This window comes from Lepisosteus oculatus, chromosome 14 (assembly GCF_040954835.1).
Source record: "Lepisosteus oculatus isolate fLepOcu1 chromosome 14, fLepOcu1.hap2, whole genome shotgun sequence".
Classification (NCBI taxonomy): domain Eukaryota; kingdom Metazoa; phylum Chordata; class Actinopteri; order Semionotiformes; family Lepisosteidae; genus Lepisosteus; species Lepisosteus oculatus.
The window spans coordinates 52,674,422-52,698,812 of NC_090709.1; the positions used below are offsets into that span (position 1 = coordinate 52,674,422).

General features: G+C 43.1%; 2 protein-coding genes and 3 non-coding genes across 6 annotated transcripts in view; all 5 read right to left on the bottom strand.

The window, feature by feature from the left end:
- Positions 1-290: 290 nt before the first annotated feature.
- On the bottom strand, positions 291-401 carry trnal-caa (transfer RNA leucine (anticodon CAA)). The gene is made up of 2 exons: positions 364-401; positions 291-336 (listed from the first exon to the last, which is right to left on the bottom strand). It is a non-coding gene; the product is annotated as a tRNA-Leu (tRNA).
- Positions 402-9,049: 8,648 nt separating this feature from the next.
- LOC138242657 (zona pellucida sperm-binding protein 3-like) overlaps positions 9,050-24,391 on the bottom strand; it is a 197,537-nt gene continuing 182,195 nt past the window's right edge. The window contains exons 10-11 of the mRNA XM_069198210.1: positions 9,224-9,286; positions 9,050-9,144 (exon numbers count right to left, since the gene is read on the bottom strand). Coding sequence (XP_069054311.1) covers positions 9,137-9,144; positions 9,224-9,286 — 71 coding nt within the window. The 3' untranslated portion in view covers positions 9,050-9,136. The remainder of the gene's footprint in view (positions 9,145-9,223; positions 9,287-24,391) is intronic.
- On the bottom strand, positions 9,788-11,463 carry LOC138242725 (zona pellucida sperm-binding protein 3-like). Of its 2 annotated transcripts, XM_069198279.1 has the most exons (6): positions 10,842-11,463; positions 10,625-10,740; positions 10,458-10,552; positions 10,206-10,380; positions 10,017-10,134; positions 9,788-9,818 (listed from the first exon to the last, which is right to left on the bottom strand). In XM_069198279.1, exons 1-3 carry the CDS (start codon positions 11,397-11,399, stop codon positions 10,495-10,497), a joined length of 732 nt encoding a protein of 243 aa, XP_069054380.1. In that variant the 5' UTR covers positions 11,400-11,463; the 3' UTR covers positions 9,788-9,818; positions 10,017-10,134; positions 10,206-10,380; positions 10,458-10,494. The 2 variants fall into 2 exon arrangements, with proteins under 2 accessions (XP_069054380.1, XP_069054379.1); XM_069198278.1 differs by having other exon boundaries at positions 10,206-10,552.
- Positions 16,803-16,875, bottom strand: trnak-uuu (transfer RNA lysine (anticodon UUU)). Its single transcript has one exon. It is a non-coding gene; the product is annotated as a tRNA-Lys (tRNA).
- trnaa-cgc (transfer RNA alanine (anticodon CGC)) lies at positions 18,204-18,275 on the bottom strand. The gene has a single exon. It is a non-coding gene; the product is annotated as a tRNA-Ala (tRNA).

Sequence of the window (24,391 nt, forward strand, 5' to 3'; positions counted from 1 at the left end):
TACGTCGGCTCTTACACAGTGCCTGTCGGCCGTAAGCGTTACAATATGTTTTAATACATCTTCTTCTGGATTTATATTTTGGTCTTTCAAATCTTTACTCGATTACAGGCACCCCAAACAGTTCTTAAGGGAGAAATCGAAGCCTATTTGACTTTCTGCTAATCACATTGAAGTGTTCACGAAGCATTTCCCTGCCCATCAAGTGCCTGCAAGCCGGTTTCTCCGTTTTCTTCTTTCTGTCATTGTCAGCGAGCACAAGAAGACAGGAAAAATGCAAGAGAGGGAAAAGCTGTCAGGAGTGGGATTTGAACCCAAGCCTCTATTCAGAGACCAGAACACCCAAGCAATGGAAAGACAGGAGTTCTTGAGTCTGGCACCTTAGACCACTCGGCCATCCTGACAAGATAGGTAAGCTGGTGTGTTAAAAGCACCAGTAGTTCACAAAACTGAGAAATGCTTTGCTGGAGAAGCGCCACGTTGCCTAATGTTGCCTAAACGGATCGCGGAAATCAAATATTCGGATCGATTTAGAGTGTGCTTTACAGCCTTTGTGCAATATTTTAAATTGTTTTAAAAAAGTGTGTACTGTGTACTACGTTTAGGACTAGTTAGTGTGGTAGAATATGGAGATCATCTCCAGCTCTGAGCTCAACTGCAACAACAAGTCATGCTGAAGAAAGTCAGAGTTCAGCTGAACCTTTGCTCAGTGTGGTGCTCAGGACTCAGGAGTATTGTTGTGGTTCTAATTAGAACGAACTGCAGGGGCTCTGAATCAGAACATTTCAATTTATCTGTTCAGTAAGTTAAAATGCAGGACACATTAAAATCGGATTATTACTGTGTCTCTGTCCTGTTTGTATATAACCGAATGTTTAAAAGATACCAGTAAGGACACACAACTACTAATGCGGTACTTATTGGAAATAGTCCCAAAACAAGTACGTCCGGCAGCTGGTAGACCCCTGTAATAATTTTGCAGTGACACTTTGAAGATTTACACTCTATTTAAATATTAATTTACTAAATTTCAGTTCTCTTTTCTCACACTCCCTGGCATAACTGAACTCTCACTCTCGCATACTAAAGGCTTCACATGCATTAGCTGTGATACAGATTCTAATAAAGACAGAATGAAACTGTTTGTTTTGTGTCTCATGGTGATCCTCTTCTCAATCCAAATTAAATGTTTAATATGATCCCTCGAGAAAGAAAAAGGAGTCAATTTCCACCTGGAATGATTGATGCTCCATCAAACATTTTGTAATATCTCCGGAAGTTTATACAGTAGAATCCTGGTTTGTGGCTTAAATTCAAGGTAAACAAGACTAAGGAAACGAGTTGGAAACGATGTCGATCTGGGATTTAAATCATCCGGAACATTTCACTACATTGGGCAGTATGTGCCAGAGAGCAGCTCCTGACATCTGTTGATAGCTCGGTTGGTAGAATGGTGGACTGTAGTTGAAACAAGAGGGAATCCTTAGGTCACCAGTTTGACTCTGGCTTGAAGGAAGGTGCCCTTTGTGTATTTTGTTAAAATAGCTGATCTTTTTTCACAGACTTTGATCAAAAGCTCAATAAACGACGAAGCAGAGGCTCTTGTTCCGAATTCAGCTCACGTCTTATTGTCTTGTTTTGGCCAAGATCTGATCTTTGAATTCAGGGACTACTCTGTCTGCTTTGTACAGTAATTCAAAAGTAGATACAAATGTCACATTTTTATTTTAGATATAAAGGTGTTCTCTGTTTTCAAAGGATAGGTACTTAATTGGCTTTATGATTTGGATTTGATTTTGTATCGTTGTATTATTAAGTTTGTGCTTTTTGTGTTTTTAACATATTGTGAACTTATTTTTTAAACAAATGCTTACAAAGGCAGACATGGCACACATCTGTTTATACCAGTGGTGAATTGTATATTTGTATTAAGTAGAAGCTACTGCGCACTTCTGGGAGTATAACAGGTTCGATATAATGTGGCAAAAATATAAAAGGGGAAAATACCCCAGACTGGGTGTAAAGGCCTCGTTGTGACTGTTGTTTTATTGTTGAATACGGCATACTGTGCATGAAATGTTGCAGAAACACAATCTGATAGTTAAATAATTATTATTTTAATAATTTGATAAGTATGAGGCCCAGGATCCAAATATTCAGTTCTGATTTTTTTAAAGTGATATCTTCCCTTCCTCTGGTGGAAGTAACACGATGTGAGCAATTGTTTTTTGTTCTTTTTTTTTCACGTTGCGATCCAAAAAGCCTCAGATGCACAGTCTGACAGCAACCAAACCAGAATGGATTCTGCTGGGAGCCGGACTGAGCTCATTCTTGCTCCCTGTGCTGAAAACAGAATTAGCGCTTACCCGAGCACCATCTACAGCTGCTGGATGGTACTCTATGTCCTGCTGCTCCAGCAATTATTTTGATGAAAGACCGATCACTTGTACGCTTTTAACCTTCACGCAGCTACAGGCGAGACTGAAGCTGGCGATATAAAGGCACGCGCTGGTACACCTTCTCTAACTTTCACAATTGCGATAAACATTTTTTTAAGACCTTTGAAAAACTAGATATAGATATAGATATAGATAAAACTAGATAAAAAACATGAGCTTTATCGGTTTTTACATTAATTGACTTTGAAACAAATTTGATCTTTTTACATTGCATTTTACTTTGAAATGTAGCATGCATACCTAATCCACCAACGGACAGAGCAATATTTTACGTTGCCTTCCAGAGCTTCCAAAGTGTGATGGATTTGTATGGGTGTCTGTATGATACCACTACAGCACTGGCGCAGGTGCAAAATCCACTTTCACACGACTTTTTCAGTGTCTTCTCTCTCAAATGGACCGAAGCACAGGAGCCAATATTAGAGAAAACGACAGGTGTTTAAACAGAGGATGTCCCAATGTCTGGGACAACGCATTGTGATTTTGTATAAACGCAAATGGTTTCTCATTTAAAAGCCAACAATATTCTTTTTCTCCCTGGCGCTAATGAGCTACAACACATGGGAGCTGTTGTGTGAAAGAAAATTCCAATGTCCATAGGAAGGCAGAATAAAATCCAGAACTGTGTTGGTGACATCGATAAACAGGGCTCATGTTCACAACAAAACTTTACTGTATAAAAAGTTAAAATTCGTAAATATATATTTTTTTTATTATGCAAAGTGTCTGTTAAACCATTCATGAAAGATTTTTAGACAAAAAAACACACCATTATATGAGAAAATATATTTACTATATCTGCATTTAACTCACTTTTTAACAATTTCAATTTCAAGGCCGATATAAATTGTTGCCCTGCTTTTTTGTCATAAATACACAAGCTTGTTATGTCTTGTGTCAGAAATAAACTGCATGAAATTTGCTAAAGCAACAAAAAGTAAGCGCCACAAAGAAGACAGACATTTGCGTTTATAGTGCAATATTATCTCGAGCCTTTAAAATTACTTTAAATGCAATTTGTTTTTCTCTGTGGCTCTAAGGCTTTGTCATTTACTGTAGTTATTCAGGAGAACATTATGTTAATCATATAGATGAAACGTTTAATATATTCAGGTGGGTAGCTACTGTACGTCAGCATGTGTATCTGCAAAGGAACAAGTAATATTGTAGGTTTATTCCATGCTGAAAAGAGAAGAGAGAAAACAAACCTGAAGAAGGTTTCACAGCTGAAACGTTGTGTTTTCTCTCTTCTCTTTTCAGCATGGAATAAACCTATTACTTGTTCCTTTAATATATTGTTCGGTTTGACTCAAAATGCTTTACTACTACAAGAGAGAATTATAGTATGGAGGATGAGACAAATTTATGATTTCTTGGAAGAAAATGTTTTTCCTTTGCATTCGAAATGAATCGAAACTTTAGCGCGACACACAAACCCTTTTTAAAGATATAATATTTTTAAACAGACAGTATAGAAAACGTTTTTTTTTACTAAGCAATTTTGGCCGGGGGCGATGCATTACTAGTAGTGGCGCTGAGGTCACTATGGTGCAGTTGAGCACCGTAAGATTAGGGCCAGTGACGTAATGTATAACGCATCTGACTGTCTGAAGATCAGCTCCTGCTCTGAGCTCAATAGCAATGCAAAACTGTGCGAAACAAAGCTGGCGAGCAGCTGATCTTGTGCTCAGTAGTCAGTACGGTGCTGAGGGTTCAGTTCTGGCGTTGTTCTAATTAGCACGAACTGCAATGGCTCTGAATCTGACCATTTCTATGGAAGCCCGTTTCCGCCAGGGAGTAAAAATAAAAACGCGCTATGGTATCTCAGAATTCTGACTTAGTAACTGAGAATTGCGACTTAAAAACTCAGAATTCCGACTTTATATCTCATAATTACGACTTTATATCTCACATTTGGGACTTCGAAATAACCCATATTTCATTGTCTCTCCTTTTGTTATTGTAACGGATTCGGGTTCCAGGGCTTGTGCCCTCGCCGCTCCCACCCTAGTTCATGCCTCACTGCATTGGCTTGAACCCAGGCCTTGCCAGCTGAGCTAAAGAAGAGTTTCGTTTTTAAGTAAAAAACGACATACAATGGAAATATTTAAAAAGTATAAGTTTCAGCTTTTATAATTGTGAATTCTTCTGGATGTGAAGTGTCTATTTCTGTATCTTATTTCATATTCTGTCTTCGTTTTTGTATTTCTGGTGTTTAAATAAAAAAAGAATTTAAAAGCCCACCATCCACTATTCCATCCGTGTACTATGGAAGCCTCACTACCGGAAATGGGATTCCATAAAAATTAGTGTAATTAATTTGATTTTTATCAGGGCACTGTACAAGACAAGTCTTCAGGCTTATAGATCCTATGATCTTGTACGATTCATCAATATAGTGTAACGGAACGGCCAACATACAATTTGTAGTTCAGGTGGGTAGCTGCGTCAGCATGCGTAGGCTGCAAAGGAACATGTAATAGGTTTATTCCATGCTGAAAAAAAGAAGAAAGAAAATATGTTTTGGCCGAAACGTACCAGTAAACTTTACATTAACAGTACCAGCCAACGATACATTATCATTTCACACCGGTTCTACAGGAATCTACAGCAGAGCCCTGAGTTGACTCCCAGAGTCCCACTGAGCCCATAGAATTCCACATCAACCATCACTCCTGCGCACAGTCCGCTGAGAGCGCCTGTCCATAAACTACTGGATTGAGAATGGGATCAAATAATTCCCCATTTTCTTAATTCTACATCAAAGGACTGTTAAAGGTCTATTTGAAGGCATCGATTTGTATTCTTAAACCAGATGAATGCCTGGAATAAGTTAATATTACTTTAAAAAATAAACAGTCGTGCTACAGTACTCCAGTTGAAGGCACGCTTCTAGCTTTGCGGTACTCTGGTGCGTCACAAATTTATGTTTGAATTTCTGTGGATGAACTACTATAGGTGTACCCTCGCTCACTTTCTTTAGCGACAGTCGTTGCTCCTCATCTGAGTGATGTATTTGCCTTGTTTACAGTTCACTTCCCTGCAAGGAATATTCACCTCAGAGCTCTCTTTCACAGACTGCAGGCACTATGTTTGTTAACAGTGTAGCAGCGAGGATTAATAATAATGCAGAATTAAGTGTTTCTGAGCTTCCCAAATGAGGCCCCATTTCTCTGTTCATCTCTGTGGTGCAGCCACAGAGAAACCATTCATGCAAGATGTTTTCTTTTGATAAGGACAGCTCCCAAAGGGGGATGCACTTAGCTAAGCCTGGCTATCATGATCAATGGTCATCCATTGGCGCCTATCTGTCTAGGGAGTGCCAGTTGGACATCTGGACTGCATTACTAAGTGTCAGGACTAAGTGACTCATATCTCACCTTGATCAACCAATCAGGGACCGGTAGGGCCGAGTAACCCACGTGGGACTCTGATGCCCATGGAACTCTCAGCCAATCAATGAGCTGAAGTTCCTCCAGGTAAAAACAGGCAGCACAGAGAGCCTGAGAGATTGAGATTCAGATTCAACAAGATTCAGTAAGATTCTAAAGGGAATTCAAAGGAGAATTCCAGGGCAGGACGGCCCAGGAGCAGAAGGCTCCCAAGGGCAGGACATTCTCGCACCGCGCCTCCTGACCATCCTGAGACTCACCCCAGACAACCACGGAACGGCCAGTGTGTCCGAGTGCCAGAACTTTCCTTTGTTCTAAGAGTCTAGAGTGGAGGTTGCCAGAGAGTAACCAGCAGCAGGCCTCGTGAACAGGTCGGAACTGTGGACAGCTGAATCACTATTCAGAACTAGCTCTTCATCAGGAACGAACCGGTCCTCTTCCTGACTTACTGGGACCCACAGTCATTTTTTCTCCTGTGCACAAACTTTGCTAGTTAAAACCAACAGTGAGCATCAGCAGCACACCGTCGCAAGCCGCACAGCACAGCCTGGCACCGAGCCAGAGAGCGCGGATTGGACAGCAACAGCCTGCAACTGTTTCTTTGTGCCCGCAGGAGATCTGAATCCCCAGAAATTGGATGAGTATTCAACTTCAATGCATTACAGCTTGAGAATTCAATTGTTATCCAAACCAGTTGATATCAATTTAATTCCTAAGAGTTATGTACTTGTTTGAGTATCTAATGTAGAAGTTATAACCAAGTTCATTTATGAAACGGTCTTAATGAATGATATACTGAACGTATGTCCTGTTGATATGTGTAACACTTTGTAACTGATTGAATATATCTTTTGTATTCTGATAACCCTCTCGATAAGATCTGTTAGGTTTATATGCATATTCTATGTATTAATAAATGTATCCTCGTGTATTAGTACCTGTGTGTGCACGTTGTTTGAGTTATGTCGCATGGTTGGATTCTAAAGCCACCAAAAGAATCAACTTTGTGATTTACTGCTACAATTAATAATTGTCTCAGTAAATGCCCAAACCCTACAGAACTGGTGCCTTCAGAGAGCCACTATGATTACATATTTGGCATCCCTGAACCGGTTTTCCCTACAACAGGTATTATAGTGATGACATCTTTCTGTATGATCAGGACAGGAGCTGCAAGTCCAAAGTGTTGTGGCTGCAGTACAATTTTAGCTTATTATTATAATACTTTTTAACAGCGACAGATTCCTAAGATCACGAGGTGTTTACGATATTATTTCAGTATTAAGCTGTTACTACATTCGGAACTGTCCCATAGGATTCAGTGTTCCATTAGTTTGGCACTAAACTGCTTAGTCTATTGCAGGAATTGTACTTAGTCCTGTCCTGTAGTGTCCTCTAGAGAGCAGCAGCTGTTTCATTGGGCTCATTGCAATTGGGAACATTGTGATTACTGAGCAGGGGACTAAAGTCAGCAGACAAGCGAGTTGCAAATCGGTATTAATCTGGCGTACAGAGCTGCATGCTAATCTCTGGATCATCTCCAGTTAATGCGATGCTGTTCTTACCTTGCAATTGACCCAATCTGACTACTGGCACCAACAACCCTGTTATTACAAATAAACTTCTTTTGTACCTACCGTGATACATAAGTTTGCTGGAGAGGTTTGGCAGCCTATATTCAGTCAAAGGTGTGTGTGCAGATCACTGTGATATACAGGCATCAACAAACTGACATACAATATTAAATGTTTAACTGATAAAACCCAAATGAACCAAACCTGAATAAATTAGTGGTGGAAAAGAGTCTTTTATATAGCAAAAGGTCTCTGATCCTTTGGTAATAACGATGGGTATATAACCCATTGTCCTCAATATTAGAAATGAATCCTTGAGCACTGCTGTTGTACCAACAGTCCTCAAAAGTGCTGCCAGTACCCCCGTCCCATAAAAGCTTAACATTACCCTTTCTTGCATAAACTCTAGAACGTGCCTTCACATTTCAGTTGCAGTTTAATCTATTATCACCCTACTCCCCACTTCATAACCTTCACTCTAATTCTGGTCTCCTAACTGTCCCCCAAGCCCGTCTACACTGTATGGGTGACAGGGCCTTCTCCTGTTATGCCCCCAAGCTCTGGAACTCTCTCCCCAAGGATACCAGAGTCACCTTCCCTAAACTCCTTCAAATTCAGACTCAACACCTTGTTCTGTAGAAGAGCCTTTACTGAACTGGTTCCATTCTTTACCCCTCTGCTTCTACTTTCCTTAGTACCACCATCCATGGTCTCCTCTGTCTATTGGAATTGTTTTATCCTGTGTATTCTTATTGTAATTGTTTCAAGTACTTTGAGAAGCCACCTTTGGAACCATTATATAAAATAGTTTAGCCTAAATCCTTGAAGCTTTAATAGGGCAGTGCAGTAGGGCTAAAAATTAAGTGTTAGTGGGCCAGCAGGATTTGTGCAAATTATAGGTAGTCACAAAGGAAGACTAGGATTCACTTGTTATTCATGACATGGGACACTGAAACAGGGGAGAGGCTTTGTGTAGTAAGCGTTCAGTCTCAATCTACACAGTCTGTGCTGGTGGTAGAGGTGGTTGTGAACACCCGCCTTCCCAGTCAAGTACTGGGATCTCCAGTCTCAATCCTAATACTTCCCCATGACTGTCCAATACCACTACTGTGAAACCAACACCCATAAGACAAGACCTCAGAGATTCTAACTGCACAATTATTCACTGATGTTTTTGCACCAGTATTGTTCCTCTGCTAAGGATGGGAAGGCCTACTTTATACCAAGCCCCTGTTGACAATCCCTTCCTTGTGTTTCTTTTAGTCAGTTTGTGCAGCCTAGAATGGGACACCAGATCTCACTCTTACTGGGCACTACAGTAGCAACTCACACTCCATAAGCACTACCCATCTCGGAAACAGGAGGATTTCCAGTATATTGAACACCTCCGTCTCTCTCTCAGTAAAAAAAAAGCCACAATGCCCTGCCCAAGGAATAGTGCGGCCATCTTCCCCCACTACAACGCTTTATTACTCCAGTCATTTTCAGTCCTCATTGGCAGCAATACGGGAAGCATTCTTGAAAGGGGAACCCCCACAAATACTTCCATTGATTAATGGGTCTCACTTCCCTTGAATTACTCCACCCCATTCAAACCTATAAACCATAAAGAAACAAGGGCAGGCAGAAGGGTCTTTCACAGCTTTATTGAGATGTTGCCATTACAAGGCAAGTGGAGGCAGGAGAGTCACAAGGGCCAGGCTGGAGCCTTCATTCAGGCACCTGGGGAGGAAGAAGGAGAACAATCCAGCTGAACTGCAGGACACCCACCCCTACAGGAGCTCCTCCTGCCAGACCCTACCTGTCCACTGGCCAACATCTCCAAAGTCCTCTGCTCCCTCCACATCCTCACTGGTGCTCTCAGCATCTTCACTGGAGCTCTGAGGGTCTCCCTCCTCATCACCAGTCCAGTCAGCTCCCACATCCAGAGGACCCCCTACTGGTGCCAAAGCCACCCGACTACTGGTCACCAGGCTCCTGGTACCTGTGGACAAGCAACACCCAGGAGTGAGGGATCTGCTATACCCAGAGTCCCACAGTGATGCTACTCATCTAAACAGTCTCTTTGTCCAGCATGGGATCATTCCTCAGTTGTCCAAGCATGGTTGTCTCTTGAGCAGAGATGCATCCACAAGGGATAGAGAACCAGACCCACCTTCATTCCGACTGCCAGCACACCTGGACTCACAGCAGGCACAGACCGCATGGTCACCATACAGCTCCTCCCACCTGGAGGAGAGGAGGACAGGTGAGGCCTCCACCTGGCATGTCCAAGAGCACCCTCAGCAAGCTTCTTGCAGAAGTACCTCTTCGCCTCCCTGTTGTAGGTGCAGGACTTGGTCCCTGGTGTTGCTTTAGCAGGAGCCACAGCGCATGTACAGCTCAGTCACTTCATGCTGCAAGAGGGAAAGTCACAGCATTAAGGGATCAAGGCCAATAGAGGGACAGAGAAGGACCTTCTGCCATCAGTGAAGGCAAGCTGGCAGCTCTAGGCACTACAGCTGCCACAGTCTGGTTCACATCTAGATCATGGATGGAAAAGCAGACCATGGATCAGTAGAGCAGGAAGGCTGAGCAGCCTTTGAGAGCAGTACCTTCCTGGACAGCTTCTTCTGGAAGAGGAAGGCATCAATTGTGAAGCGGAGCACATCCTTCTGCTTGGAGGGGACAAACCTGGACAGGCAGCCATCTGCCTTGCTGTCCACCATGCACCTGGGGACAAGGATGAACCCCTGCAGGCTCTCGGGGCTCCTGCCCACCTCTTCTCCCAGAAGGGGCCGTACCCCAAGTTGTCGATCACAGGGAAACGGGGCTGGGAGTGCTGGTCCGGTTTCTCCGTTACATAACACGAGTGGATGTACAGCCTCTGCTCTGCTGTGGCAAAGTAGGCAGTGGCCTGGAAGTACATGGGCTGACCCAGGAAGTACTCATCCTTAGGAGAGAGCCTGACCCAGCGGGCTGGAAAGAGAGGCAGCATTACACCTGCACACAGCACCCCCTGCAGGCAGGAGGAGCCACTTGCTCAAGGAGCTTACAGTTGGTGGTGAGCAGCACAAAGCCATGCTTGTTTTTTCAGGTCCTTCTCCTGGCCCACGTGGGGACATAGCCAACCTTGTAGGAGTAGTGGAACCTGCAGGACAGAGGAGATGAGGGGCATCTGGACACTTTCCTAGCGGCTTCTCAGCAGCAGAGCCCTGCCTACCTGTTGTAGGAGCACTTCACCGGCACAGAGAAGGGAATGAAGCGATGCACAGGTGCACTGGAGGAGGGCGGGGCATAGCGGAGAGTGTTGGAGTACACCAGGCGGCCCTGGACAACCTGCAGGGTCACAGAGGAAGGGATATTCCCAGGAAAGGCAACCCTGACACTGGCCCTACAGCTCACATCGATACACTGCCTGTAGATGAAGACCCGCTTACCGATCGCTCGGTCCCGCACTCGTGAAGCCCATAGATGAAGTAGAAGTAACTGCGTGTGGTTCGGCTGACGCTGCAGTTGCCCAAGGTCACCTCCGATGGCCGACAGCTGAAGCCGAACAGGAGCCGACTGACCCTCACATACATCCTGCTGGAGTCACACCACACAGCCACTCCTCGGGTGCCCCCGATGGCCGGGCGAGCCGGCTGCCGCCCTCGCTGGGGAGGAAACAGGACGCTCTTGATGTAAGCGGGTAAGGGGCGGCTGCTGGCTTCGGTCTTCATCTTCTCCTTGTCGAAGTAGGGCGAGTACGCGTCTCTGGACACGGGAAGACGGCGAAAGTCGGGAGCCAAGGACTGCGACTCGTTCTCGCTTGCAGACAGGTCTTCGGAGGACGCATCTGCCAGGTTCAAGTCCTCCAACTGGGCTGCGTCTTCAGGAGCCGGGAGGTCGGCCTGGAGCGCCAATTCCCGAGAGTCCCAGCCAGCCGGCCCGGCGGAGACCAGTGCGGGGAGCCCGGCCCCTGTGTACAGGCACAGCATAAAGAGAAACGAGCGCATCGCCAAATTAACGTCCCGCTCAATTGCTACAGGAGTAAAATAAGTAAACCACAAAACTGTGTTGAAGCAAGAGAGCATAAAATGTGAACGCGGTGACTAGGTTTTTATACTGGCAGGACCTGCTACCGCACACCTGATCACACTACCGCTCAATCAACACAATCAATTACATACAGAGACCCGGATTGTTCTCAGCGTCTAATTAGAACCTGATTCCAGTCTGAGGCGGGACTCCGTGAAGCCGCCTGAACATTACCGGGGTAAAGTTAGCTCGAAGTTCGAAAACGATTTTGGCACGCCTGTAGCGCTTTCACGAAACCTCTTAGAGTTGCGAGAATGCTTGTTTTGTGTATAAAATACATTGTGGATGCTTTCTCAGCCTTTACTTTTTCGTTTTTATGACATTTTTTTGACCAAGCACGAATATTCTTTTGTCCATATCTTCGCAATGGAAGCACAGAACGCCGTCAAACCAAATGCATTTTAAAGACCACGACTTGTGGATATTTCCACACTCTTTACATCAAACTATCAGTGAGCTAATTATCTTTTTTTAAACCTCCGGTTTTTCATCGATGCGTAATTACGCACGAACTGGAACCCGGGGGACCGCTGTGTGCACACGTTCACAACGCGAGAAATACTGTTCAATACGGCTTCGTGCAAAAAACCCGTATATGACCATAGGAAGCAGAACAGCGCGGTCTCCCATTACCCAGACTGTAAGCACGGGAATAAAGCTTTGTTTGATTTCTGAAACCCTTCCTTTACGCCCTGTTTTCATTCAGGTAAGGGTCAACTATATTGAAAATACTACTGACAGCAGGAAGATTAAAATATTCTTTACTCAGCAGCTTATTAAAAACAGCTCCCATGATGTTCAAACCGATTTTTTACACAGAACACTGACACAGCTTTGTGTTCTGAATCTCTTTTTCTCTTGCTTTTATTTAATGTGGCACAATGCACTGGGATAGGGGTATTCTGTTCACAAACCAATAGCATTTAAACCACAGCACCCACAATGCTGCAGGTAAGTGTTTTGCACACTAAGCAGGTCATCTGACTATTCCCAGCTTTGTTTTGGGTTATGGAACCTTTATTTTTTTATGATTTTCTGAAGATAACACTACAGGTGGGATGGGTGGGTTGTCTTCATGGCTCAATAGCATTTCAAATACAGCACCCACACTGCTGAAACCAAGTGTTTTGCACACCAGACAGCCCCCCTAACTTTATCTAACCTTGCTGTGGCTGTGGCCCCTTTCTTTAATTTTTTAAGATTTTTTGAAGATAACACTACAGGTAATACACTGGGATAGGTGGGTCGTCTTCATGGCTCAATAGCATTTCAAATACAGCACCCACACTGCTGAAACCAAGTGTTTTACACACCAGACAGCCCCCAGAACCTTATACAACCTTTCTGTGGTTGTGGCCCCTTTCTTTATTTTTTTAATAAGAATTTTAGTTTTTCAATATGGCACCATTAGACAGGCGGGTACATGGGGATTGGGGGGTGCTATTCATGAGTCAATAGCTCTTCAAGCACAACAGCCACAGTGCTGCAACCAGGTGTTTTACACCAGACATTTCTCCTAACCTTATACAACCTCGCTTTGAGTTGTGGAACATTTATTTATTTTTTAATTGTTTTTTTGACTGTAATCAAGTGTTGTGCTCACTAGGCAGGCCTCCTGACCTTTCACAGTCATGCTTTGTTGTGTGCAACTTTAATTATCTTTTTAGGATTTTTTGAACATGGCAACTTCCACCGAGATGGGTGGGGGGTGTGGGGGTGCTCTTCAATAGCTTTTTCATCTATACACACAAACGGATGTAACCAAGACACTCAGAACCTGTCACGCAGGGGCTGACTGCTGAGGATAGGGATCCAATGCGGTGCCCTTGGTAGAGTTGGCGCGAGACGCAGGCGTAGTCGGAGTAAACAGGCAGGGGCCCGAGTCCGGGAAGGCGTAGTACAGGCGTAGGCACAGAATCGACAGGCGAAGGCGTAGTCGAGGGACTGGCAGGGGTCGGAGTCCGGGAAGGCGTAGAAGTTGCGTCGGTAGGCAGAGGCGTAAACGAAGAGACAGGCTGGGGTCAGGATCCGAGAAAGCGTAAAACAGGCGAAGGTACAAAATCGAGTGGCTAAAGCAGTTGTCGGAAAAGCGGGGTCGAGGTCCAGGGGAGAAGTCATAGTAAGGCAAAGGCGTAGTTAGTAGGTAAGCTCCGGGAGAGAATCTCAATCGTGAGCAATGACCGGAGGACAGATGAGGGTTTAAGTAGAGGACTGATAGACGCGTGCACGTTTGGTACGGGGAGAGCTCGAGGGAATGCGGGAGCGCTTGCCTGCGTGAGGGAGATTCATGACAGAACCAACAGAATCAACCTGAACTCATAGAAAAACAAGAATGCCCCCGAGACACCTGAATCCCCCTCCTGGACCACTCTGGTATCAACACCCCCAAACCCATCCATTCCAGCTAACAAGATTCAGAATCGGTGCAACCCTCCAACCTGGACCAAGAGCAGGATGGGACAAGAACCTGCACCACACTACGTACACAGGTTTGTATTTTTGGCTGAAGATGAAAATGTCTAACATAGATTGTTTTGGTTCTAGCAAACAATAAAAATAGTTGTTAAAATCCAAACACACATAATGAGATCACTCTCTGTCAGTATGTGTAACATTCTGGGTCTGGGCTCCTCTGTATTTGGGCTAAAGAGAGTTCAACAACATTTATTAAACGCACTGACATCATAATCTGACAAGATCCATTGTTTAGGGGAGACTTGACCACCCCCTGTCCCCCTGGTATCGTGAAGCTCATTGTCCTTTAGCTTTCCAAAACCAGAATCACTTGGGACTCCGGGGGGATCGGTGTATGCAAAATATGAATTCCTTATGCAAGAAATTGTATATGGTCAATATAGCGATCATATCTTAACAGCAGATGGTAATCTCCAAGGAACAAGTAATAGGTTTATTCCACGCTGAAAAATGATCAAATGATTGATGAACCCAAGTGATTTGAAAGAAATGTTAAACAACTCAAAGCGAGGTTGTATAAGGTTAGGGGAGCTGTCTGGTGTGTAAAACACCTGGTTGCAGCACTGTGGCTGTTGTGCTTGAAGAGCTATCGACTCGTGAAGAGCACGATGTACTATCCCCATGTACCGCCTGTCTAATGGTGCCATATTGAAAAACTCATAAAAAAATAAAGAAAGGGGCCACAACCACAGCAAGGTTGTATAAGGTTCTGGGGGCTGTCTGGTGTGTAAAACACCTGGTTTCAGCAGTGTGGCTGTTGTATTTGAAATGCTATTGAGCCATGAAGATGACCCACCTGTCCCAGTGTATTACATGTAGTGTTATCTTCAGAAAATCATAAAAAAATAAAGAAAGGGGCCACAGCCACAGCAAGGTTATATAAAGTTAGGGGGCCTGTCTGGTGTGTAAAACATTTGGTTTCAGCAGAGTGGGTGCTGTATTTGAAATGCTATTGAGCCATGAAGCCGACCCACCTGTCCCAGTGTATTACCTGTAGTGTTATCTTCAGAAACTCATTAAAAAATAAAGAAAGGGGCCACAGCCACAGCAAGGTTGTACGAGGTTCGGGGGCCTGTCTGGTGTGTAAAACACTTGGTTTCAGCAGAGTGGGTGCTGTAGTTGAAATGCTATTGAGCCATGAAGACGACCCATCTGTCCCAGTGTATTACCTGTAGTGTAATCTTCAGAAAATCATAAAAAATTAAAGAAAGGGGCCACAGCCACAGCAAGGTTGTACGAGGTCCGGGGGCCTGTCTGGTGTGTAAAACACTTGGTTTCAGCAGTGTGGGTGCTGTATTTGAAATGCTATTGAGCCATGAAGACAACCCACCCATCCCACCTGTAGTGTTATCTTCAGAAAATCATAAAAAAATAAAGGTTCCATAACCCAAAACAAAGCTGGGAATAGTCAGATGACCTGCTTAGTGTGCAAAACACTTACCTGCAGCATTGTGGGTGCTGTGGTTTAAATGCTATTGGTTTGTGAACAGAATACCCCTATCCCAGTGCATTGTGCCACATTAAATAAAAGCAAGAGAAAAAGAGATTCAGAACACAAAGCTGTGTCAGTGTTCTGTGTAAAAAATCGGTTTGAACATCATGGGAGCTGTTTTTAATAAGCTGCTGAGTAAAGAATATTTTAATCTTCCTGCTGTCAGTAGTATTTTCAATATAGTTGACCCTTACCTGAATGAAAACAGGACGTAAAGGAAGGGTTTCAGAAATCAAACAAAGCTTTATTCCCGTGCTTACAGTCTGGGTAATTGGAGACCGCGCTGTTCTGCTTCCTATGGTCATATACGGGTTTTTCGCATGAAGCCGTATTGAACAGTATTTCTCGCTTTGTGAACGTGTGCACACAGCGGTCCCCCGGGTTCCAGTTCGTGCGTAATTACGCATCGATGAAAAACCGGAGGTTTAAAAAAAGATAATTAGCTCACTGATAGATTGATGTAAAGGCTGTGGAAATATCCACAAGTCGTGGTCTTTAAAATGCTTTTGGTTTGAAGGCGTTCTGTGCTTCCATTGCGGAGATATGGACAAAAGCATATTCGTGCTTGGTCAAAAAAATGTCATAAAAACGAAAAAGTAAAGGCTGAGAAATCATCCACAATGTATTTTATACACAAAGCAAGTGTTTTTGTAACTCTAAGAGATTTCGTGAAAGCGCTACAGGCGTGCCAAAATCGTTTTCGAACTTCAAGCTAACTTTACCCCGGTAGCAGCGCTCAATAAAAATGATCAGAAACCGAAAGCGCTTCTTATCCGGATCAGTATATTCCGATACCACTGGTTCTACCGAAGAAATAAGAAAAGCCGAACTCAAAGCACTGTGTTGCCATTACGGGCACTCTGTCTGCAGCTGCTTTAAGATCTACTCACACCGTGTTGCCATTAAGGCTACCTAGTTAAAAAAAAAACTTATCGTCACCTTTTTGAACGTGATTATTAGACACCCGTTAAATCTCCACCGAGGTTTCTTGAGAGATCGTTCAGCGAGCGAGTAATAAAAAACTACGTCGCTTTCAACCTCTGCTGTCACTGTAAACTCGGACGTGATGTTCTGCAGATGTGCAGTGTGCCTTTCCTCTTGTCGTATTCAAGAGTACTCACTGTGTGAGCGCCTCACTGCGTGTTCTGTACTCTACTGTGATTTAATTTAGATGATTACGTGGAGTAGAGTGACAAGATCTACTTGAACATTTTCGGTTTGTGAAATGAAACACTAAATACACTACTGTAAATACAAGTAATGGACATTTAAAATAACCACAGTACAGCTAGAAGAGTGAAAGATAAAAGTCTATTTAGAATGACTTTCACAACAGACTTAATAACAGCACAACCGCCCGAACAGGGACTTGAACCCTGGGCCCTCAAATTAAAAGTCTGATGCTCTACCGATTGAGCTATCCGGGCTCTGAAAGAAGGTCGACACTGTCTGGATCCTCGCAAGTCACGTGTCTCTTGTGCCAAAGAGCAATCATACCTGACCCGTCTGGAATGACCACTGACAGACTTCATCCAGAAGCGACGGCACCACTCGCAGTAGAATGAGTGAGAAATACAGCATGACATGGGTAGTTAAGGGGCTCCCACAATCCATCTTTCCTCACATTACTGATTTTTTTCAATAGCATTTTGACCTTTTTTCACATTCAGATTTTTTTCACATTTAATAAAATCTTTTAATCAACAACATTAAAAAGAAAACAAATGGAACATTTTTTGGAACAATAATTAAAAAAAAACTTTCAATGCCTTGGTTGTATACGTGTGCACACCCTTTATAAAGGGAGTTGCAACAGTGCTGAAATGTAAAGAGCATTTCTGTAGAGAATACAGCATTTTTTCTGCCTTGATGTTAAGCTTAAGGAGCCTGTCTTTTAGAAATTCTATTTCTTAACACCCTGCACAGCCTCCCGACAGACTAACGAATATTTTTGGGAGAAATTGGCTCACACACCGGAAGACACTAACGTTTATTTACGTAAGAGTATGTGAATAACAGTTTAACCGAAAAAGTTTGTAATTGTGATTTTGTAAAAATTCAATAAATCGTCTATCAACAGTAAGTAATTATTAAGAAATTGTTTTATTTCATAAACTATAAGACAATTAAGAGAGTTTATAGGTCATAAACGTCGCTTATGTTCTTTTAACTCTAGCGTTCAGGATCCAAACCCAGGTGCGGACGGTTGTGTTTCTTGAATCTCTTGTAATCATCAAAAGTCGATGTGTAGTCCTTCAGTACTTTCTCGAGTTGTGTCATGGATATTTTATACGATCAATACTTGTCATGCTCTTTTGCATTTTCATTAACAAACAGAAAAAGTTCAAAGTGTGTTTATGGCTGTGCTTCACATCAACACGAGATCACTCGTAACAGTACAGGACACGCAGTGAGGAGTTTGTGAAGCTTTCAGTTTAGTGCGGAGTTCAGAAGGAGGATTCGCTCGCTGAATGATCTCTCAAGAAATCCCGGGTGAGATGCAACAGGTGTTTTCTGCAACAGCCACGACAAGTGTGAAGCAATCTCTGGATTTCCTGAATTTGAACTAAATTATTAGTTCAAATAATTTAGGATTTAACAGAACAAAATGAGGTACATTTAAAAAAGCAGCGCAACTCTGCAGCACGTCGAGTGTGCCTGCATTTAGTTGTGTAAACCTGGCTCTCTCTGAACACAAGCAAAGAGTTCTCACTCAACAGAAGATTGCGATGCGAGTACTGTAATATAAAGCACCTAGAGATGCCAGGGTTTGAACCAGGGACCTCATACATGCGAAGCATGCACTCTACCACCGAGCTACATCCCCGATGGAAAACGTAAGGGAACAGACTTGTCCAGATGCTCACTGATCACAATCCACCACTCACGAAGAATGCCTGCAGTTTCCCACTTTCGCGTTTCCTCTACTACAGAGTAAATGCATGGGAATGAAGAAATAAGGAAGGAAAAATAAGCTTCAAGAGACTGGGCACAAATTAATCTATTATTTTTGTATCCAGTCACACGTGCGACGGTGGTTAATTCCCAGACGGGGGAGTGCTTTTTCTCTACCTCATTACTCGACTGTCTTTCAATTCTGTTTTATTTGAAAGCTTTTTGCATCTTTTAAGTGCTCTTGATTAAACTATGCATAGAAAAACAGCACTACTGATTATTTTCATGGACCGATGCACACTTGTTCTGTACAACTCGAGTGATAAAGCCCCGTCTGCAAATATTGTAGAAAAAAATAAAAGGGTGAAACAACGCCCCAACCACAGGAATGGTAAAAGGAAGGATCGTGTTCTTATTTGATAAGTCCTTTTGACGTTAGAGCTGAATAATTTACTTTTAGTGGTGTTTTTAAACAAAGATGGAACATGTTATTTCTATACCAGGAAGAAAGGAGCAGACTTTAACTTTAAGAGGCAAAAACGACACCTTATCAAAGCTAATATTAATTAAAATGACATCACAACAAAAGAATGGAGCCTTGAGTTAATAAAATTAGTTTTCATTGGACGTCTGTGTCTCCATAACTTTGTAGGTGAGAGAGAGGATTGTGATAATTTGCAGGTGCTTCTCGGAAGTGCGTTGGTGGTACAGGCGCCTTCCAAATAATTGAGTCGGGTTTGAATCCCAGCCAGTAGAAACCCAAATCTTTTCAAGATAATTTTTGGTCCGCTAACACATCTTTTGAAACACTACAACAGGTAACACCCCGTGTGAAACATCATGAACATCTGTTAAAGCCTGAGTTTTACATACTCTAACGTAAATAAACGTTAGTGTCTTCCGGTGTGTGAGCCAATTTCTCCAAATTTCTCCAAAAAAATATTTGGTAGACTTTTAATCTGAGGGCCCAGGGTTCAAGTCCCTGTTCGGGCGACTGTGCTGTTCTTAAGTCTATTGTGAATGTCATTCTAAATAATCTTTTATCTTTCACTCTTCTAGCTGTACTGTGGTTATTTTAAATGTCCATTACTTGTATTTACAGTAGTGTATTTAGTGTTTCATTTCACAAACCGAAAATGTTCAAGTAGATCTTGTCACTCTACTCCACGTAATCATCTAAATTAAATCACAGTAGAGTACAGAACATGCAGTGAGGAGCTCACACAGTGAGTACTCTTGAATACGACAAGAGGAAAGGCACACTGCACATCTGCAGAACATCACGTCCGAGTTTACAGTGACAGCAGAGGTTGGAAGCGACGTAGTTTTTTATTACTCGCTCGCTGAACGATCTCTCAAGAAACCTCGGTGGAGATTTAACGGGTGTCCAATAATCACGTTCAAAAAGGTGACGATAAGTTTTTTTTAACTAGGTAGCCTTAATGGCAACACGGTGTGAGTAGATCTTAAAACAGCTGCAGACAGAGTACCCGTAATGGCAACACAGTGCTTTGAGTTCGGCTTTTCTTATTTCTTCGGTAGAACCAGTGGTATCGGAATATACTGATCCGGATAAGAAGCGCTTTCGGTTTCTGATCATTTTTATTGAGCGCTGCTCTAAATACCACAGGCAAGATGGCTGGTGGTCTAAGGCGTTGCGTTCAGGTCGCAGTTAACCCTGGAGACGTTTGTTAAAATCTCACTTCTAATAAAGAGGTCTTTCTCGTTAGAGTAGAAACGATAGAAGCCTTAAGCGGGAAAAAAAATCACATCATCTCGCATTTCACGTGTTTAATGTTAACTGTCTCAGTGGTTGCCTCGGTGATTGATGGCTCTTCTCCCTCGCAGGGTGACGGCAAACTTCTTCAGAGAGGGAGTCTCCCACGCACGGCTTTTCTTTATCAAGAGCTGAGACAACAGAAACAGACTTCCAACTGACATGAATTACTTCTTGAGCGTTTATGACCGTCTTTAAAAGCTGAGGGCAGGTGAAAAAGTATTTGGAAATGAGGAAATGACTGCTGACAGTAAACAGAGCTGACGCTCAGCTGCAGACAAGTGCTCCTCTTTAGTATAGTGCTGAGTACCCTCGCTTGTTGCGCGGGAGACTGGGGTACGTTTCTGTGACAGATCGCTGGTTTAATTTTTTAACAACCTGAGTTCACTTAAAAAGTGTGTACTGTGTCCTACGTTTCGGACTAGTTACTGTGGTAGAATATGGAGATCATCTCCAGCTTTGAGCTCAACTGCAACAAGAAGTCCTGCAAAATGTAGTATAGTGAGTAGACATCGCGAGACAACAGAACGAGAGTAGAAGGCAGGTATATATGGTGTAAGGGTGTGATCTGTGTAGTTAATAAAATAGTTAAAATAATATAAAAACGTCTCTTTATTAAGATACACAACATTTATGGCGACGAGAGATGAGTGCTTGACGGATTCAAAGCGAGCAGAACACTGCAGATTTTAGTTCTCTTGCTGGTAGAAACGAACTTCTGAATTTTCGGACTTTTCGTTTAGCTTGCGCCATGGAAGATATAGCAGCCGCGCCGAGAAGCTTTGCTTATGCCCAGCTTTTTCCACCGCTTCTACTGAACCTCGGAGCACCGGATTTGTATACGGAATACAAGATATGGATGGAGCCGTACAGGTTTTTTTTTAAATAGCCAGTGGATCTACAGAAGCTCAGGATGCCGTGAGACGTGCTACATTACTGCACTGTATCGGGGCTCCCGTGCAGCGGATTTTCGCCAACCTCCCTGGAGAAAAAGGTACATATGAACAGACTGTAGCTGCCTTAGACGCTTACTTTACACCGCGGAGAAATGTGGTTTTGGAACGGCATAAATTTAGGCAGAGAAGTCTCAGGACGAATCTGTTGATGCTTTTGTGACTGCACTAAGAGGACTGGCTAAATCGTGTGACTTTGGAGTATTGGAAACTGACGTGTTAAGAGATCAACTTGTGGAAAAATGTGCACATAAGAGACTATAAATTGCTGCAGGATAAAGACTGACTTTAGAAAGAGCTCTTACAGTCGCTAGAATTCATGAAGCAGCTCAAGCAGAATCAAGAATGCTTTCTGACCACAGTGACAAAGTGACACTGAACGGGGCGCTCGCTCATACTTTACAAACAAAAGCCGAGCAGCAGGACGCAGTCATGCTAGAGATATAGAAGAACAGGGGACGGCTGACATTACATGTTACAGGTGTGGACTAACAACGCACAAAGCAGATGAATGCGGAGCGCGAACAGCAGAATGTCTACACTGTAAGAAAACAGGACAAGATGGCTGGTGGTCTAAGGCGTTGCGTTCAGGTCGCAGTTAACCCTGGAGACGTTTGTTAAAATCTCACTTCTAATAAAGAGGTCTTTCTCGTTAGAGTAGAAACGATAGAAGCCTTAAGCGGGAAAAAAAATCACATCATCTCGCATTTCACGTGTTTAATGTTAACTGTCTCAGTGGTTGCCTCGGTGATTGATGGCTCTTCTCCCTCGCAGGGTGACGGCAAACTTCTTCAGAGAGGGAGTCTCCCACGCACGGCTTTTCTTTATCAAGAGCTGAGACAACAGAAACAGACTTCCAACTGACATGAATTACTTCTTGAGCGTTTATGACCGTCTTTAAAAGCTGAGGGCAGGTGAAAAAGTATTTGGAAATGAGGAAATGACTGCTGACAGTAAACAGAGCTGACGCTCAGCTGCAGACAAGTGCTCCTCTTTAGTATAGTGCTGAGTACCCTCGCTTGTTGCGCGGGAGACTGGGGTACGTTTCTGTGACAGATCGCTGGTTTAATTTTTTAACAACCTGAGTTCACTTAAAAAGTGTGTACTGTGTCCTACGTTTCGGACTAGTTACTGTGGTAGAATATGGAGATCATCTCCAGCTTTGAGCTCAACTGCAACAAGAAGTCCTGCAAAATGTAGTATAGTGAGTAGACATCGCGAGACAACAGAACGAGAGTAGAAGGCAGGTATATATGGTGTAAGGGTGTGATCTGTGTAGTTAATAAAATAGTTAAAATAATATAAAAACGTCTCTTTATTAAGATACACAACATTTATGGCGACGAGAGATGAGTGCTTGACGGATTCAAAGCGAGCAGAACACTGCAGATTTTAGTTCTCTTGCTGGTAGAAACGAACTTCTGAATTTTCGGACTTTTCGTTTAGCTTGCGCCATGGAAGATATAGCAGCCGCGCCGAGAAGCTTTGCTTATGCCCAGCTTTTTCCACCGCTTCTACTGAACCTCGGAGCACCGGATTTGTATACGGAATACAAGATATGGATGGAGCCGTACAGGTTTTTTTTTAAATAGCCAGTGGATCTACAGAAGCTCAGGATGCCGTGAGACGTGCTACATTACTGCACTGTATCGGGGCTCCCGTGCAGCGGATTTTCGCCAACCTCCCTGGAGAAAAAGGTACATATGAACAGACTGTAGCTGCCTTAGACGCTTACTTTACACCGCGGAGAAATGTGGTTTTGGAACGGCATAAATTTAGGCAGAGAAGTCTCAGGACGAATCTGTTGATGCTTTTGTGACTGCACTAAGAGGACTGGCTAAATCGTGTGACTTTGGAGTATTGGAAACTGACGTGTTAAGAGATCAACTTGTGGAAAAATGTGCACATAAGAGACTATAAATTGCTGCAGGATAAAGACTGACTTTAGAAAGAGCTCTTACAGTCGCTAGAATTCATGAAGCAGCTCAAGCAGAATCAAGAATGCTTTCTGACCACAGTGACAAAGTGACACTGAACGGGGCGCTCGCTCATACTTTACAAACAAAAGCCGAGCAGCAGGACGCAGTCATGCTAGAGATATAGAAGAACAGGGGACGGCTGACATTACATGTTACAGGTGTGGACTAACAACGCACAAAGCAGATGAATGCGGAGCGCGAACAGCAGAATGTCTACACTGTAAGAAAACAGGACATTATGCACGAGTGTGTAGAAAGAAAGACGGTTCCCATCAGGAAAAGAAATTTAATACAAATAAGGAAGGGACAAAACTGCGAGCACTTCAAGAACCGTCTTCAGACTCAGATGAATTTGTTAATTCCATTGACCCTGAAGGTAAAGAAACTGTTCGAATAAATGGCCAAGAGATACAAATGGTGATAGATACAGGAAGTCAAAGAAACTTCATTGGAGTAGAACTTTTAAAGAAAGTGTTTGCACACAGAACTAAACTTCAGCAGACTAAGAAGAAATTTTATGCCTATGCACAAATTAGTCCACTTAAGTGTGTTGGCTACTTTGAGGCACAGCTGAAATGGCAGAAAAATGTAATAAAGGACAAAGTCTATGTAGTTGAAGGAAATGTAGAAGCGTTGTTGAGAAGAAAAGCATGTTTTGATCTGAAGATTCTGAATGTAGGAGACACTGTCAATGCGGTTGACCAGTCTTCAGAGAGGTTTAAGCGCTTACCACAGGAATATGAGTCACTCTTTAAAGGTTTAGGACAGATCAAGGGTTACAGTCACAAGATTACAGTAGATGAGAAAGTTTCGCCAGTAGCTCAAAGTCTGAGACGAGTACCCTATCCAATGATAGAAGCTGTTAATCAGGAGTTAGATAAAATGTTGGATGATGGAATTATTGAAGACGTGAATGAAGATGCAGAATGGATCTCAAATATTCTGATAATGCCTAAAAAAGACACCAAGGAAGTGAGACTGTGTGTGGATCTGTGAGAATTGAATAAAGCAGTTATCAGAGAGAGATATCCAGTACCAACGGCTGACAGCATATTGCAAGCAGTGCAAGGAGCCAAAGTTTTTGCAAAGTTAGATGCTTGAAAAGGGTTTTGGCAAGTTGAGTTGGCCCCGGAATCAAGACACCTGACTACCTTCATCACACACAGGGGTTGTTACCTTTTCAGAAAAGATCCTTTTGGCTTGTCTAGTGCCCCAGAGGCTAGTCAGAAGGCTATGGACTTGATGTTGTGTGCAATACCAGATGTTGTATGGTATATGGATGATGTTGTAGTACATGCGGAAAATGAAGAACAACTAGAACAGAGGCTCAGGCAAGTAT